Source organism: Artemia sp. Qi Xiang Cuo, chromosome 12, assembly GCF_049724085.1.
Source record: "Artemia sp. Qi Xiang Cuo chromosome 12, ASM4972408v1, whole genome shotgun sequence".
In the NCBI taxonomy this organism is placed as follows: domain Eukaryota; kingdom Metazoa; phylum Arthropoda; class Branchiopoda; order Anostraca; family Artemiidae; genus Artemia; species Artemia sp. Qi Xiang Cuo.
Window position 1 is genome coordinate 27105364 of NC_142805.1, and position 15907 is coordinate 27121270.

The window sequence follows — 15907 nt, forward strand, 5'->3', positions numbered from 1 at the left end:
GAAGATTTTTTTTTTCTCTGAGAAATTAGAATTGTAGCGTGTTCTTTGGTAAAATTCAGAAGAGAACTTGAACTCTCCTTAACTTCATTGAGAAAATTTTAAATTGAACTAGAACTTTTTATCTTCCATGAAAATATTCAAAAGTATGGTATTGCTTTTTCTATCTTCCAACTGAAAAAGTAGAAATGAACTTTAAATTTCTTTATGTCTTTGTGAAATAAACAACTGAAGTGGAAGATTTTTGTTTTTCTCTGGAGAAATTAGACTTGTAGCGTGTTCTTTGGTAAAATTCCGAAGAGAACTTGAACTTTTCTTCACCTCGTTGAGAAAATTATAAATTGAACTAGAACTTTTTATCTTCCGTGAAAATATTTCACAAGTACGGTATTGCTTTTCCTATCTACCACCGAAAAATTTAGAATTGAACTTTAAATTTCTTTATGTCTTTGTGAAATAAACAACTGAAGTGGAAGATTTTTGCTTTCTCTGGAGAAATTAGAATTGTAGCGTGTTCTTTGGTAAAATTCAGAAGAGAACTTGAACTTTTTCTTCACTTCGTTGAGAAAATTTAAAAATGAACTAGTACTTTTTATCTTCCATGAAAATATTCACAAGTATGGTATTACTTTTTCTATCTTCCACCGAAAAAATTAGAATTGAGCTTTAAATTTCTTTATGTCTTTGTGAAATAAAGAACTGAAGTGGAAGATTTTTGTTTTCTCTGAGAAATTAGAATTGTAGCGTGTTCTTTGGTAAAATTCAGAAGAGAACTTGAACTTTCCTTGACTTCGTTGAGAAATTTTTAAATTGAACTAGAGCTTTTTATCTTCCGTGAAAATATTTCATAAGTACGGTATTGCTTTTCATATCTACCACCGAAAAATTTAGAATTGAACTTTAAATTTCTTTATGTCTTTGTGAAATAAACAACTGAAGCGGAAGATTTTTGTTTTCTCTGAGAAATTAGAATTAAAGTGTGTTCTTTGGTAAAATTCAGAATAGAACTTGAACTTTTATTCACTTCGTTGAGAAAATTTAAAAATGAACTAGAACTTTTTACCTTCATAGAAAATAATCAAAATCATAGTATAACTTTTCCTATCTTCTACAGAAAAATTTAGAAGTGAACTTTAAATTTTTTATGTCTCGGTGAAATAAACAACTGAAGTGAAATCTTTTTATTTTCTCTGGTGAAATTAGAAGTGAAATGTGTTCTTTGGTAAAATTAAGAAGAGATCTTGAAATTTTCTATATTATATGAAACATTGAGCCTGCTAGTAGTATCTTTATCTATAAAAATTCTTTTTCTTTCATCTCTGACCTTTTTAATATATATTCTGAACTTTTGACGTTCTATCATACCATAAAATAAAGAACAATTAAAAAAATAATGCATAGAATATTTTTAATGAAATAATTACATGTAGAATATTAATATAAAAAAAAGTTAAATACATTATTACACATTATTAGTACACTTGCGCTTCACTTTCCGTCAATTCATCTTTATATTCACTGATGATATTGTCTGCTAATGTTCTTTTTATTCTGCCTGCGATTTCACTGTCTATTGTCACATTATTTTTACATAGATGGCAGTTTTGACACATTGACAAGATATGATTTATGATGTTGGTGCAGGAGTATGCTTGTCTTTTTCTTGTTCTCTTTGAAATGCTAATACCGGAAAGAGGATGATAGGATTTATCAACAGGTAATGTGTTACCAGAAGCCGTAGCAAGGAGCTGTCCCCTATCATCGACAATTATTTTTAAGTTGGCATTCTCTTTGAGCACTAATTTCTCTGGTAATGATACTCTTGCATATCCACCGTTTACACGAATGAAATTCTTGGGTACACCAAAGGAATTTAACTCCTCACTGTGATGACAACGTATGCATACATTGCCAATAAGATCTCCACTTGCACTCGTTTCATAGTTCAGGTATTTCTCCTTGTCAGCGTTCAACACGACAATGATTTTTTCATGTGCACATACTTTCGTCGAATAATTCATCTTCACTTTTTACAGATATGAATTGTGTGTTGATCCTTCCACTGCGTAAAAAATACTGATTTAATGCATGCAATAAACTAGGTAGTGTCGATAATCTACAATAGAGTACCAGTGGAAAAGCCGCGTCGTGTCCATGAACAAGCACAGAGTACGAGTGGTAGAGCCGTAAGCATATTTCATGTCATTTTAAGATACGTAAAAAGTTAAAAAAATACCATGTTAAAAAATTTTAGAAAGTATTTACGAATTGGGGAGGGGACTCTTTGTGGTTGTTAAATGGTTTTAGGAATTAAATTATTAATGGAAATTGTTAATAAAATATATAATAAAGCAATAAAAAAGTATTAAAAAAAAAATGGAGAGGGGGCTCTTTGGGGGGTCCAGGGAGGGTGTTTGGGAGGACCCTTGGGGGGCCGGTTGGCTCTTTGGGAGCTTGGGGGACCTTTGAGGACCAGGGGGGGGCCTTTGGGACTCCGTTGGTCCTTTGGGAGCTCGATGGGCCGGGGGGGGGCCGGCGGGGGGCGGGGCGGGGGGGGGGGGGGGCGGGGGGGGGGCGGGGGGGGGGGGTGGCGCGCGGGGGCCCTGGGGGCCCGGGGGGGAGGGCCTGGGGGGTCCGGGATGTCCTTTGGGGATCCGGGTGCCCTTTGAGGACCAGAGGAGGGTCTTTGAGGGTCTGAGGATGGCGTTTGGGGGGGGGGGGCTGGGGCTCTGGGAGCTTGGGGGACCTTTGAGGACAGGGGACTTCCTTCGGGGTTGGGGTAGGAGGATTGGGACCCTTTGGGGTTGGGTTAGAGGACCTCACAACACTGTTCAAATGAAACTTGTGTATTATAACGACCACACTCAAAACCTCCTCCAAAATCTCTTCAAAAATCTTCTTTTAAAATGTCTCTATCTGTTTCGCCGAAATAGTTCCATAACCTGTCTAAAACGGTTTCGCCCAAATAATCCCTAAACGCAAATTCAGCGTGTTCCTTTGTTATTGGCATCTCTGTGCTAATGCATTTCAAATTAATATGAAACCTTCTCGCGCGCTAAAACAATTCATCGCTAAGATGTTTCTTGCCTAATTGTTTCCAGGGCCTTTGGTTATTACTATCCTTTGGAGTTCGACCAGTAGAACTGTTCCCGAGGCAAAGACATTAATGATTTTGGATCTATTCCTGGAGAAATGTTTCTAGGCGAAAATTTTTAAAGTCTGACAGATGATGTCATTGATTGATTGATCTGTCAAGAAAGGGAAAATTAATTTGTTGTTTCTAAGGGGAATTATTGAGTCACGATAGGTGAATTGAGGTCGACAGCACAGGTGCTACTCGTGACAGGACCACGTGGTTTATGGTTTTCCAAGTGAGAAAGTTCCTGTTTTTTCATTCTCACTGAGAAAACCATAAAACAGACATGAATTGCTGTTGTCATCCATAAATGTGACAAAGTTCCTGTTTTTTTCAAATTCTCACTGACAAAAACCATTAAACATCCATGAAAAACATCAAATAAATCGACCCACACACACATAACCATCCAAGAAAACATACATAAAATTGACAAAATTCCTGTTTTTCAAATTCTCATTGACAAAAACCATAAACCACGTGGTTCTCGTGCTAATATATGGTGTTAAAAAAAAGTTGTAGGTGGCAGCAGGGGTGGGTGACACGAGTATAAGATAGCTCTCTACTTAAACATTCATACAAAAGTTGAATTTTGAATGGAGACGAAGATCCTAGCTCTGATCAGGCGTGAAAGTTTTTCTAAGAAAAGTTTTGTAGCCTACTGCGTTTTCAGTAAAAAATTAATTTGTTCACTCAGAAATTTTATATTGTTGTTGCTGTATTGACTTTTCTAGCGTGATATAAACTTATGTACCGAAAAACTCAGTGAGGCCGAATCCGCTTGACACAGCCCACTTTACGGTGAAAATTTGCTCTATTATAAGTATTAAATAATAAGTGTTAGAATAATTAAATCATAAGCCTGTATAATTAAATAATTAAGTTAAGTAGTTAAATATTAAAAATTAGAGAATGTTAAACAACTATGATTCACGAACAACTATGACCTTTGATTCTCTGCTTGTGGGAAGGGCGAGTATGTTTTTTCTCCGGTAGTTAAAGAAGAGAATACGCTAAGCAGTGTTTCTTCAAGATGCCTCGCGAGATCTCGGGATATTTTTGGAAAATCTCACGGTCGAACATCCGTTCTCGGTATTTACCGATAAGCAACGGTATTCCGGTTACTGTTGATTCCACGCAATTGGTCAACGAAATATAGAAAGTTCCATATCATTTTAATTTGGGGTACTTTTCTGTTATAGCGATCCTACTCAAGAAGTGAAGTTAGGTTATTCCTAATGAAAAATACCAAAACATGATGAAAATATAATACTTTATAAACAAATTTGGGCTATATATTTGCATATTAGGGTGGGGGGTAAAGTATAGTGGGTCTGCATGCAAAATGTGTTGAGCTACAATTTTTCTGCGTATAATGAAGTAAGAATTGTTTTTAAACTTTACGCTGTCCAAATACTTTACCCCTCCCCCACCACTTGTTTTCCACTGAGCGTAAGCTAATTGTCTCTTAATACAGACTGATAAACCGGTTTGTTCTCAAGTTTTACACAGCGTAAACTTGACTGTTGCCGCAATAATACATAAGTACCAAAGGTTCTGTGTAAATGGAATTCTGGAGATTGAGGGGAATCTAAGAAGGATTTGTAGCCACGGGTTTCGAGGACTTGGTCGCAGATGGGGCAAGAACTGGAAATGATCGCCGAAGAAACTGCTGCCAAACAGGGCATTTTAAAGTCTAGTTCCTGTCAAAATTAAACAGGCCCTTCATGTTAAATAACTGCTCTAAAGTCTTACTGACGCCACGTGAGGCATAGTTAAAATCTTTGATGATATACCTGCACCTATGAATATCTTTCCACAATCCGTACCTGTAGAACAGTCTCCCTTTCGATCTGACTGAATACTTGAACAGCTTTCTTGTGCATCTAACCTTAATTCCTATCTTTTCTTGTGAAGTTTAAAGAGTGAACATTCCTCTCTTTGTTTTGGGAATTGCCGACTTGGCTCGAAAATGACTTTTGTCCAAATGTCGATGGACATCTGGCGTTACGAGCGTCCAGAGTCAAGCTTTCGAGGTCTCAGCCTATGGATCGTGCTTGACTTCATAAAGATCTGAACTGAAACCTGAAACAGCTTAATTCAACGGCCACGTGGTATCGAAAAATCCATTTTTTTTACGGGATTGATCCTTGGAATAATTTACTGATACAGTTGAGGATAATTTGGATAAATAATTTTTGTGTCTAAAGCCAGTTTTAAGGGGCTTATAGCATTGTAACACGAGACAGCTTCTTTATTGTACTATTTTTAATTGGTATATACGCTGGAATTTTCCCGGGAGGGGGTCCAAAAGTATTTGGTTTTCGAGGGGACCGATAATGAAAGAAACAAATTTAATTTTATTATTTGAATGACAAAGTTTCTGATTTCAGGGGGAAGGTTTGAACCTTCTCCCCCTGCGTATATCCCTGTTTTGGAGGGACGTTTGCCCTCCATTTTCAATTTGAAATTAGAATTTAGATATATATGGCAAAGGTTTCCAGACTGTTGCCTGACAGAATTTATCTATATTCCGGTAGCAAATGTACTTTAATTATCCGTTTTCGGAAACCGGTTACCCTAAAAAGAAAATATTGGTTCTTGTCCCTCTCCCTTTTAATAAAACTAAATAAAGTATCTAATATTAGTAGGAAAAGGAGGTGGGGTGAAAAAGAATCCAGCCCATAGTTTTGATCACAGGCTTCAGGTAAGGGCGATCTTTGGGTACATTTGAGAGAAATTTTATTTCATTTTTAAAGAATGATAATTGTAGAGACAATTATCAGACTTTTCATCGTTGTTCATATCGCTGTGTAGCTTCCTTAAAAATGGGGATGGAAGAGATAATTATTATATAGCAGTTGAAGTACTCTGATTTAGATCTTTTTGATAAAGGTCAGTTGTACTGAATTTACCAAACCTAAATGCTTATTTAAGTGGAAATTCCATTTTGCAGGTGCAAATACACCACTTTAAAAACCAGTTAAAGTTGGGCAACCTAACTGTGTAAAAAAGGAGTTTGATCAAATAACTTTTTGGCACGACTTTCAATTTTTTGCCCGTGTTATTTTATGTATTTTTCGGTACTGTCACGGTTAAAGGTTGTAGGCCTATCGGACATGTTCACACTTCAGAGATAATTGCCAAAAACGGTTTGCTAGGCTGTTCTCAAAGGGATGATCAGCCCGGTAATGTAGATCAGGAGGATCAAAGTGTAATTGGATATCTATTGCAGTGCTAATACTCCCTATGAGAACAGCTTAGCCAGCGGTTTTTAGAAATTATTCTGAAGCGTGTAATTGAAAGCACAGGGACGATATAAATTACCTGACAATGTTAAAGTTATCTGAAGGATTCCTTTAACCCACAGAGGCCGTGGAGATATATATATATATATATTCCTTTCTCTCCAGTTTATTCCGTTGTTTTCGATGGCCTCCTCGCCAAATAATTTTAGAGCTTTACAGATCTTCGCTGTCTTTACTTTTGAACCAGGTATGACCCGATTAACCTGAGGGTTAATTTGGGAAATCAATTTGCAGTACAACCCTGATTTACGGTGAATTCTTGAAGCCAAGGGCGTCCCCATGGTTCTTATTTAAAGTAAAATCAAACAATTGGAGGTAATAATCAACTACAAGGTCATTCTTAGACATTATACTGTCACAAAGTTCTTTGAATTTTTTTCAGGGAGACACAAAGACGGATCTCCTTTATAATGCCTCTGAATGAGCTTTAACTTTGTCCAAACCACTTTGTCGCAATATTCCCTCGCATAGGGCCTACTTCTAATTTAGGGAAGCAACAGGGGTGGCCTCGTAGCCAAACCCCGAATCTGGAAAAAATTCCAAATTTCTGGGCACTTCTTATTCAAGTTATCAAATAAAAGTTCTATTTATTATTCCTTCCCACCCGGAAAAATTCGTCTGTGTGTGTCTGCCCTAATTTGACAATGTTGCCCTAACTTGGCAAATGGATCCCTCCTCGGACATGTACGTAGTTGGGGTGGTCTTTGGGCCTATGTCCTCTCTTGGAATATTTATATGTTTTGTTATATTTTTGACATAGTTTACCTTTTTTTTGAATTTACACTTCTCTGACTGAATGTGCCAAAGAAATCAGCAGCGTTTTGTACATAGCGTACGGCCACATCTAGAACACATGAGAAATTTTTATATTTGGAAAAAGTGTTGTATGGTAAATTGAATGATATGTTTATCTTTCAGCTTGTGAATTAATTGAAGCATCTACATAATTTATTGCCAAATAACCCTAAATTAAAGAATAGAATACTGAAAAAAAACCTTTTCAAGTAATCCAGTTTGAGTGAAAAACAATCGGTCTGCCACCCTCTCCCAACAATACCATGTAAAGAATTACAATAGCAGAAGAAAGAAAAAATATATAAAAATGTTTCTTTTTAGAACCAAATAAATATTTGACACTCAATGTGTGTTATAAACTCATTGCACTTTTAATAATTGTAATTTCTAATTTAAACCCTACGACGAAGAGATGTATCTGCTAAAACATTAAAAAGTTCGATTTCACTTAAAGTATAAACTGTAAAATTATTAAATCTTTAGATATGACTTTTAGTTTAGGGCATTACAATGTAAGATGGCAACTGCAAGCGAAGTCATAAGCAAATTTTGAGCTTCAAATCAGGACCAGTTAATGCTAATTCAAAGGCCGGCTATTGATTTCTGCAAACATTTGCTTAAATGGGTTCTACCAAAAAATGGTTTCATGGGGTTTAGTTGGGTCCAGTTGATTTTAATGAGTCTTGATTTAAATGCGGTTTGAATTGAATGGGGTTTAGTTAAATAGGGGCTGAAAGTTCAATTGGGTTAAGTTCAGTGAGGTTGAGTTGCACGGGGGTTGGATTAAACGTAGTGGGGTTGAGTTGCATAGGGGTTCAGTTGAATGGGTTGAGGGAGTTGATCAGGGAATTTGCCCCCCCCCCCACCTAGATTTGGAAAAATATCTTTTTGGTGTATTTATTTGAAAAATGCCCTTTTTCTGTATTTGCATAGAAAATTTAGAAAAAACCAACGAAATAGCCCCCTTCACTAGATTTTGAAAACTTCGTTCTTCCCTTTCCCCAAGCTTTCATGAAGTGATGCCACTGTTTTCACCTTACTTTTGATTGGATATTCGCGATTAGCACCGTTGGGAAATTTTCCTTTCATAAATTCAGTAATTTCTTATTTGCCATATCGTCTGAGGTCTTACTCCCTTGTCACAATGACTAAAGCTATCCATAGGGATTCTTATTGGGAAATGCACAACACTTTCATCCCTGCTGCGTGGGGATTCGATGACTGGTTATAATATTTTGCCAAAGGAGAGAACTAATATTTTCATTTGACTCGGTATAAACAAAACAAATGGATTTACTTCTAAGTTGAAAACAAAAGTAAAGAGAAGCTTGACAGGTGTTCTTAGCCAGAGTGGTTTTCAATTGAGGGGGGTCATGTTCTATGCCATTGCGTGCAGAGAATGTACAACTCTGTCTGTATGTTACAAGGTAATCTTATATTCAAAATATAATTATCAGAGATTGTTAGGGAACCGATACTTACTGATTAAATTTTATCTCGGACTGGTTAAGGTTCAAAACTCATAACTAAAAAAATCAGGTACGGTATTTAAGGGAATCCGGTACGGAAAAGGTTTCTGTATGTAGTTATCGAGTTTATGATAGTAGTGAATGCTGAATTAGAAAAAGAAACGTGGGTAAAAAATTAGAGAGAGTTTAAGAACATGGCATGAAACACCTTAGGAAAACTTAGCTTTCCCTTGAAGGACCTTAGGAAAACTTAGCTTTCCCTTGAAGGTGTAGTTGTCTTTGGAGATGAAAAAACTGTTAATGTTTAAATTTTTATGGACACAAAGCCAGGGGCGTAATTTGCTTTGGGACAGGGGGCAACTGCCCCCCAGACCCTAGTTTGCCCTGCATCACCCCTCCCTCTGAAATTTAGTTTATTAAAAATTCCTGTCAAAACTAAGATAAGCCTGAATAATTCAAGCATGCAGATAAACGGGTCAATTTTCTTTAATATATCTTTGCCTTTATGGTACTATATGGCTCATTTCTCAGTTTTCACTGTCTTTGTCACTTGATTTGGAAATATTGGCTTCAACTTTACCCCCCACCCCAAGATTTTGACGAAGTTATGCCACTGCAAAAAGTGTTGTCAAATTTAAACAAATAATTTTCTAATTTGTTTTCACGGTTTAACATGGCAAAGCTAACGAAAATATCATACTACCTAAAAACTTCATAATTTAAAATAACCAAACAAAAATCTTAGAGAATCATGATTGCCAGGTATGAAAAGGCAGAAAACGGGTCCTCAGCCCTATGCCCTCAAAAGTTTAAGGCTTTCCCTATATTTTATTGTAGTTATTTGTGTGAATTTTCTTTCTTTTTTTTGAGCTTAAATCATCCATCCCCCTCCTGAAACAAAACCTTTTGTGCATACCCACATAAGTCAAATTCAGGTTGTGGAAAAGAATTTCTTATGTGAAAAGTAAGATTATGTGTATTAGCAGGGGTGGATATAGGATGAATATTGGCAGTGGGGTAAAAATTGGGCTCCCCCATAGGTATATTTAGCGTCTCTCACCCTGTAACTAGTGCAACTTTCAAGATTCTGGGGAGGGGGCGCTTGTCTCAAATGATCCCTGTTTTTTTTTTCTTTTTTTTTTATATTGGTTGGCAGACATAGGGTAATTGAAGTATTAAAAATATTTAGTTTTTTTTTCATTTCCATCTTCCTCTTTCTGTGATTATTCTCAGCGTATTCATATTTTATAATTATAATTCCTTTTTCTAGGTCGCACGATTTGAATAATATATGCAATCAAGAGAGAGAATGCATTAAGCCTATGCGTCCAGCATATTATTCACGCCTTGAAAAACCAGTTCATCATTTGAGAAGTCGTTCTTGCGAAAACTCTGAAGTTGCTTCTCCTCAACCACAGCGCTATCGTATTCGTCAACCAGAGTGCTTTTCAGAGATGGCTTCACCGCATCATCTCCTTCGTCATAAGCATCGTGAACGCGATCAGGCCCGAGCTATGCAGCAAGTAGCTCGGTGGCTTGCGCGACAGAAAATTTGTGATCCAGAAGCAGGCACAGAGGCTGATATTGATGATGATGATTGGGAAACCGTTGACGGTACAAAATACAAATATACCAAGCGTGATAGTGATTATAAATTATGTGGATCATTTAAGTTATATGAAGAGAACGGTGTGTTTAATGATTTTCGTGGATTTGAGGAAAAACGGACGAAGAAAACTAAATCCCGACAGAGGTCAACAACAGTGCCAGCCAGTGTCTTAAATGGATATAGAACACGGAAACATGAACATAGACATGTACATGAACATATTCACCATCATTATCATCACTACAATGGACAACAAACAATTGTTCTCTAACAACAGAGTATTTTGACATAAGATGTATTACAATTCAGACATAATCAGTTGCTTTATTTCTGACTAGACGGAGTGTTGTTACATACAGTATTTGTAATTTTTTATTACCCGTCTCTTCGGACTTCAAATGACTGGTTTTTAAGTTAATGTCCTAATTATTTATTGGTTTTTTTTTTTTTAATAAGTATTGTGTTTTATTAAATTCTCTTCAGCTTTATTACGTCTTGCTCATAGGTCTATTTACCTAAATGAATACTATTTCACAGGGCCATACCCATGGGGTGACTGGTTGACCCCTTCCCCTCTCCATTGAAATTTTAGTCCGATGCGCACAAAAGTAAGAAAAATACGTGTCAAAAATTGTTGTTGCGTTTTATAAAGTTTTTTTTTTGTACCCCCCCCCCCCAAAAAAAAAAGAAAAAAAAAAAAAAAAAAAAAAAACAACTTATACCCTGCTGACTGGTTACTCAAAAGTAGATAGTGTTGACAGAGTAGTAGCTTTAACTTGAAATATATTTTGCTTGTATATCTACAGAGGGGGAGGGGGGGGGGGATATTTCGCACCCGTGACTTGAGGGAGGTTTCCTGAGTGAGACATCTACTCCTGTTGTGAGACGGAATCAGAAGGACCTCAAGGACCACCAGAAAGACAATTTCAGACATTAAACTGATGTTGTTTTCGCTTCAAATCCCCCCCCCCCCCTCTGGGTGCAGAAATGCGTTTTCTTTTTGAAGAATAAATCTTTCAATCCTCACTGTGTTACTGGTATTCATTCCGGAATGCGACTTAAGTTTCAACTTTAAGAAGGCCTTTTTTCCTTTTTGAAATAAATGCCACCTGATGCTCTGAAAATATAATTATCAATTTCCATTCTAATGAAATAAAATAAGTCCTTTTAAGGCTTAAAACCATAAAACGAAAATTGTCCAAATTGTTTTTTTTATTTTGCCTTTTGTCTACAAAGATGCGATGTTTCTATAGTCATAAAGGTAAGCATTACGAATATTGTTAAATAACACATTGTTTTCTGTTTTTCTGTTTTCTGTTGTTCTATTTTTTATTACTACATAGTAAATTATGGACAAATCCGCTATTTTAATTAGATCTGGGAAATGCTGATCTGTTTTTTTTTTTTTTTTTTTTTTTTTTTTTTTTTTTTTACATTTTCCTTGAGCTTTTACGAAGACTTGCATTCGTTTTCAAACTATAAGGCATTGCTTTGGTAGTTCAGGATGAACGCTGGGTGATTGAATGAACGAAAAGTGCAAGAAAACATTGATTGTCCCTGCTGTACCTCAGAAACGTCACTTCACTTTTGCTATCTTGAATGATGGGAAAACACCGGATCATTTTTTTGGGGACGGGTGTAAGACTAAATAAATTTCTATTTTAATACACGTTCAAGGTTTTAACATCCTTTTGGATGTTCAGTTTTAAGTGGCCATGGCTGATAGCTTGTCGTAGAAAAGGTTTCCCTTCTGTGCTAAGAAATGAATGTTTTGGGTTTTCGAGGGAATTTTAATGTTGAAAGGGCCAGATTTATATACAAATGTGAAAACAGATTGTTAAGTATTCTGGTAACGGTCAAAACTTTTTTTTCCCAAATAGTTTTTATGGCGACAAAGATAGATTAAGTACGTAGAATAAAGAGACGATTGCCAACATTTGAATATCTGAGCCAAAAAATGCAGTTTTCTTAATTACCTTCCCCGCACCATTGTCGAAAAATCTTTATTTTTGAAAATATGTACCTATGTATCCAAATAAATTTTCAATGCAATGCCTCAATTTTCCGTTATGTTACTCTGTGGAGGTGATTCAGTTTTTCTTCATTTCTTTCCAGTGACTAAGTATTACATCTATAGTTATATTATTCTTAATTTATGTTATTCTGTATAGTCTGTATTATTCTGGTAGTAATGGTATTTCTTCTTCATTTGGATACAAGTGTTTTTTTTTGTGAAATATGATTTGCATTTCTGTTAAAGTAGATATGAAAGGGCTTAATTGCATACTTTGTATGAAGATATCTATCTCTTTGAGACTCATTCCCTATTTGTTTTTAACGACTTACAAGTAAGAACCATAGGGTGGGTGTGTTGGGGGGGGGGGGGGCTCGTTGATATTATACGCTGTGTATGTGTTTTTAGGGTCTATTTAACAAGCATTCAATTTGTCAGATGCATATCATGACAGCTAGGAGGAGTTGGTAAGTTTCTGGGGTTATTTCATCAGCTGTTTTGTACAATTACATAATATGATATTTGTATAAAAAAAAAATCAATAAACTGAAATGTTAATTAAACATGATATTTTTAACAGCAAATAACCTATTTCTTATTGTTCCTTTACCGTTTAAAATATTTTCAACAGAGGCGTAGCTTGGATTTTCAGTGCCCAGGGACAATGTCGGCCTTTAATCCCCTCCCCCTTCACCATCACTACCACAATATAAGAAGATCGTAGTTTTGACAAAAAAAAAGTTTGACGCCCCCTCAGCTGTCCCTGCGCCCAGGGACAGCTATCCACCCTTCCCCTCCCCCCAGCTTCGCTACTGATCTTATGGTATTTTATCAGAAACCCTGTGGCCCATTCTAAAGAAAAGACAATTTTGTTCTAAAAATATAAACCCAGCAAGGGTGTATCAAGATTTTTGTTCGGGGGCGGGGGACAAAAAACTTTAACAACGCATCAAAAATTTGTTTACATGTATTTTTGTTACGTTTTGACGAGCCAGACATTTTTTTAGGAGGGGGGGGGTCAAATCCGGTACATCCCCCCCTCCTCTAGATACAGCCTTGAAAGCCATCTTCCCACTAAGTCATGAAATGGGACTGCAAGTCATAAAGACTGAAACATGGAACTGGGAGTTAGGAGTGAACTTTACAGTGCTCGGTAAAGTCTTATTTTAATCTTATTTAATTTTATAGAATTTAATGGATTTTCAAAGATGAGTTCTGGTTTGTATCCCAAACTCAATTTTGTTCCTTTAACCACATTTTTGGTTACTTTCATATCTCCTTTAACTGCAACTCATCGATGTATTTATAAACACGGAATCAAATGTTGTGTTGTAATAGTGTTTCAGCGAATTATCAATATTTGTACAAAATTAATTAATTTTTGCGAAAAGAGTCTTTTCTTTTTTGGTTTCATCCCTGGATTTAACAATATGTCAAATATGCAAAAATGTAGAAAAATCCTTTTTTGTACTATCTACCTCTGATATGTAGTAAACTCATTATGTTTTCCCCAGAGTGTATTTTGTATAATACGTTATTAACAATTTTTTTATGAATATAATAATAATAATATTGATGTTTTTTGTTAGGGAAATTTTTTTTCAATATTTTTGAATGTAAAGAATCATGACAGTCTACGTCAGTACAGAAAAATAAAATCGAAGGGCGTATCTCAAACTTCGGTGATTTTAATGGAGAGAAATTGAAGTTTGTAAGCATTTTCCAAAAACAATTTCAATGATGGTAAAGATATCATGACCTCATATCTGCACAAAAAAAACCCACCGACACAAAGGATATATCTAACATTTTCGATGATTTTCAAGACAAGAAAATGAGGTTTTCAAGCTTTTGTCAGAAACAGTTTTCTTATTGATGGCAAAGATACCATCAGAGGCGCAGCTAGGGTTTTGAGGGGGGATATGAAGAATGTGCCGACAAATGCGGACACATAAGGTAAATTAAACTAAAAGTACAAGATAACTTCTCCCTGCTTAACTGCGCCCCTGGATACCATAACAACCTACATTTGTACCAAAAAAAAAAAAAACAAAGGCCCCAGGTGCTAGGAGTATGGTAAGTGAGTTTTTTTTCAAATATGGTGGTTGTGAAAAAGATAAATTACTGATGATTATCAGTATTGTTTTTGAAAAAGGGGAAACGATATTAGGAAAACTACTTAAATCCGTCTATAAGAAAGATGACAAGAGTAATTTCCTACAGAATTTTCCTAAAATCACTAGGTACTTCCCCTTTTACAAAAGTCGTACAGTACTAATTGAGAAGTGCCCGAGTCATCAGACCCCTTTAGTCCGCAGTGTTATAGATTGTGAGCAAGCGCATGATTCAGCCGATAGAAGAGCTTTTAGAGAAGGTCATATCCTTGTATGGTATACCACTTAAGGACATAAGTGTTTAGTGCTATGTACCAGAATAATGTTGCTGCGGTTAAGGTAGGAAATGGGGTTTCTGGTTTTGCCTTGAATCAGGAGTTGACCAGGGTTGCGTTCTATGGCCATTTATATGGATCGTTTTGATGTGCTTGGTCCGAAGAAGCACAGCAAAGGCTGAGGGAGAGCACGGAATCAAATGGGGAACTAAAACTCTCCCACACTTAGATTATACTAATGATTTGGGTGTCCCAGATGGAATTTTAGCAAAATGAATGATATTTTGCAGGTTTTGGGAGTTCAAGGTAAAGAAGGAGCTTAAAAATTAATGTTAAGAAGACTAAGTTGCTAAGACTGGGAATAGGTGAAGGTGAAGAGGTGATCTTGGGCTACGAGAAGATCAGTCAAGTGGACAGCTTCACTTATCTACGGAGTTTTATTATTAAAGACGGTGGGTGTAATGAATATTTAAAAAGTAATATTGGAAGTTACAGCGATGACAGTGGTCAAATATGGTTTTGGGGCGAAAGAGGCGCAGGTTGCCGACCGCTGGGTTAGATAAATGAAACGGTTCTAAGCCACTGTGGAATATTCCCTCGATATGTAAAATTGAGCTGCCAAAGAGAAAGTAGAATGAAGAAAAGAAGGGAAATTAGAATGTTTCGTCTATATTCCAAAATATAGACAGAATATATTGTTCTGTCCGTCTTCAGTTTTCTTGGTTCTGACTCCATGTTATTGAAATTAAATTTAAAATATGAGCCCCTTGAATGTACTTCCGACGAAAAAAAAAACTTTTGACATACGCCTAATGGACGGTAACCAAAATTTGTTTTGTAAACAGGGTTTAAGGACTTTGAAAACTTTCTTTGCTTAAACTATTCCTTGGTTATTGAGAATAAGGAGTTCTGTCCTTATAGATTAAGGTAGGAAATGGGGTTTCTGGTTTTGCCTTGAATCAGGAGTTGACCAGGGTTGCGTTCTATGGCCATTTATATGGATCGTTTTGATGTGCTTGGTCCGAAGAAGCACAGCAAAGGCTGAGGGAGAGCACGGAATCAAATGGGGAACTAAAACTCTCCCACACTTAGATTATACTAATGATTTGGGTGTCCCAGATGAAATTTTAGCAAAATGAATGATATTTTGCAGGTTTTGGGAGTTCAAGGTAAAGAAGGAGCTTAAAAAT

General features: G+C 36.2%; 1 protein-coding gene across 1 annotated transcript in view; it reads left to right on the plus strand.

Annotated features, from left to right (window-relative positions):
• Positions 1–13879, plus strand: part of nkd (NKD inhibitor of WNT signaling pathway naked cuticle) — a 78589-nt gene extending 64710 nt beyond the window's left edge. Inside the window, exon 7 of the mRNA XM_089097866.1 lies at positions 9976–13879. Coding sequence (XP_088953992.1) covers positions 9976–10585 — 610 coding nt within the window. The 3' untranslated portion in view covers positions 10586–13879. The remainder of the gene's footprint in view (positions 1–9975) is intronic.
• The last annotated feature ends 2028 nt before the right edge of the window (positions 13880–15907 follow it).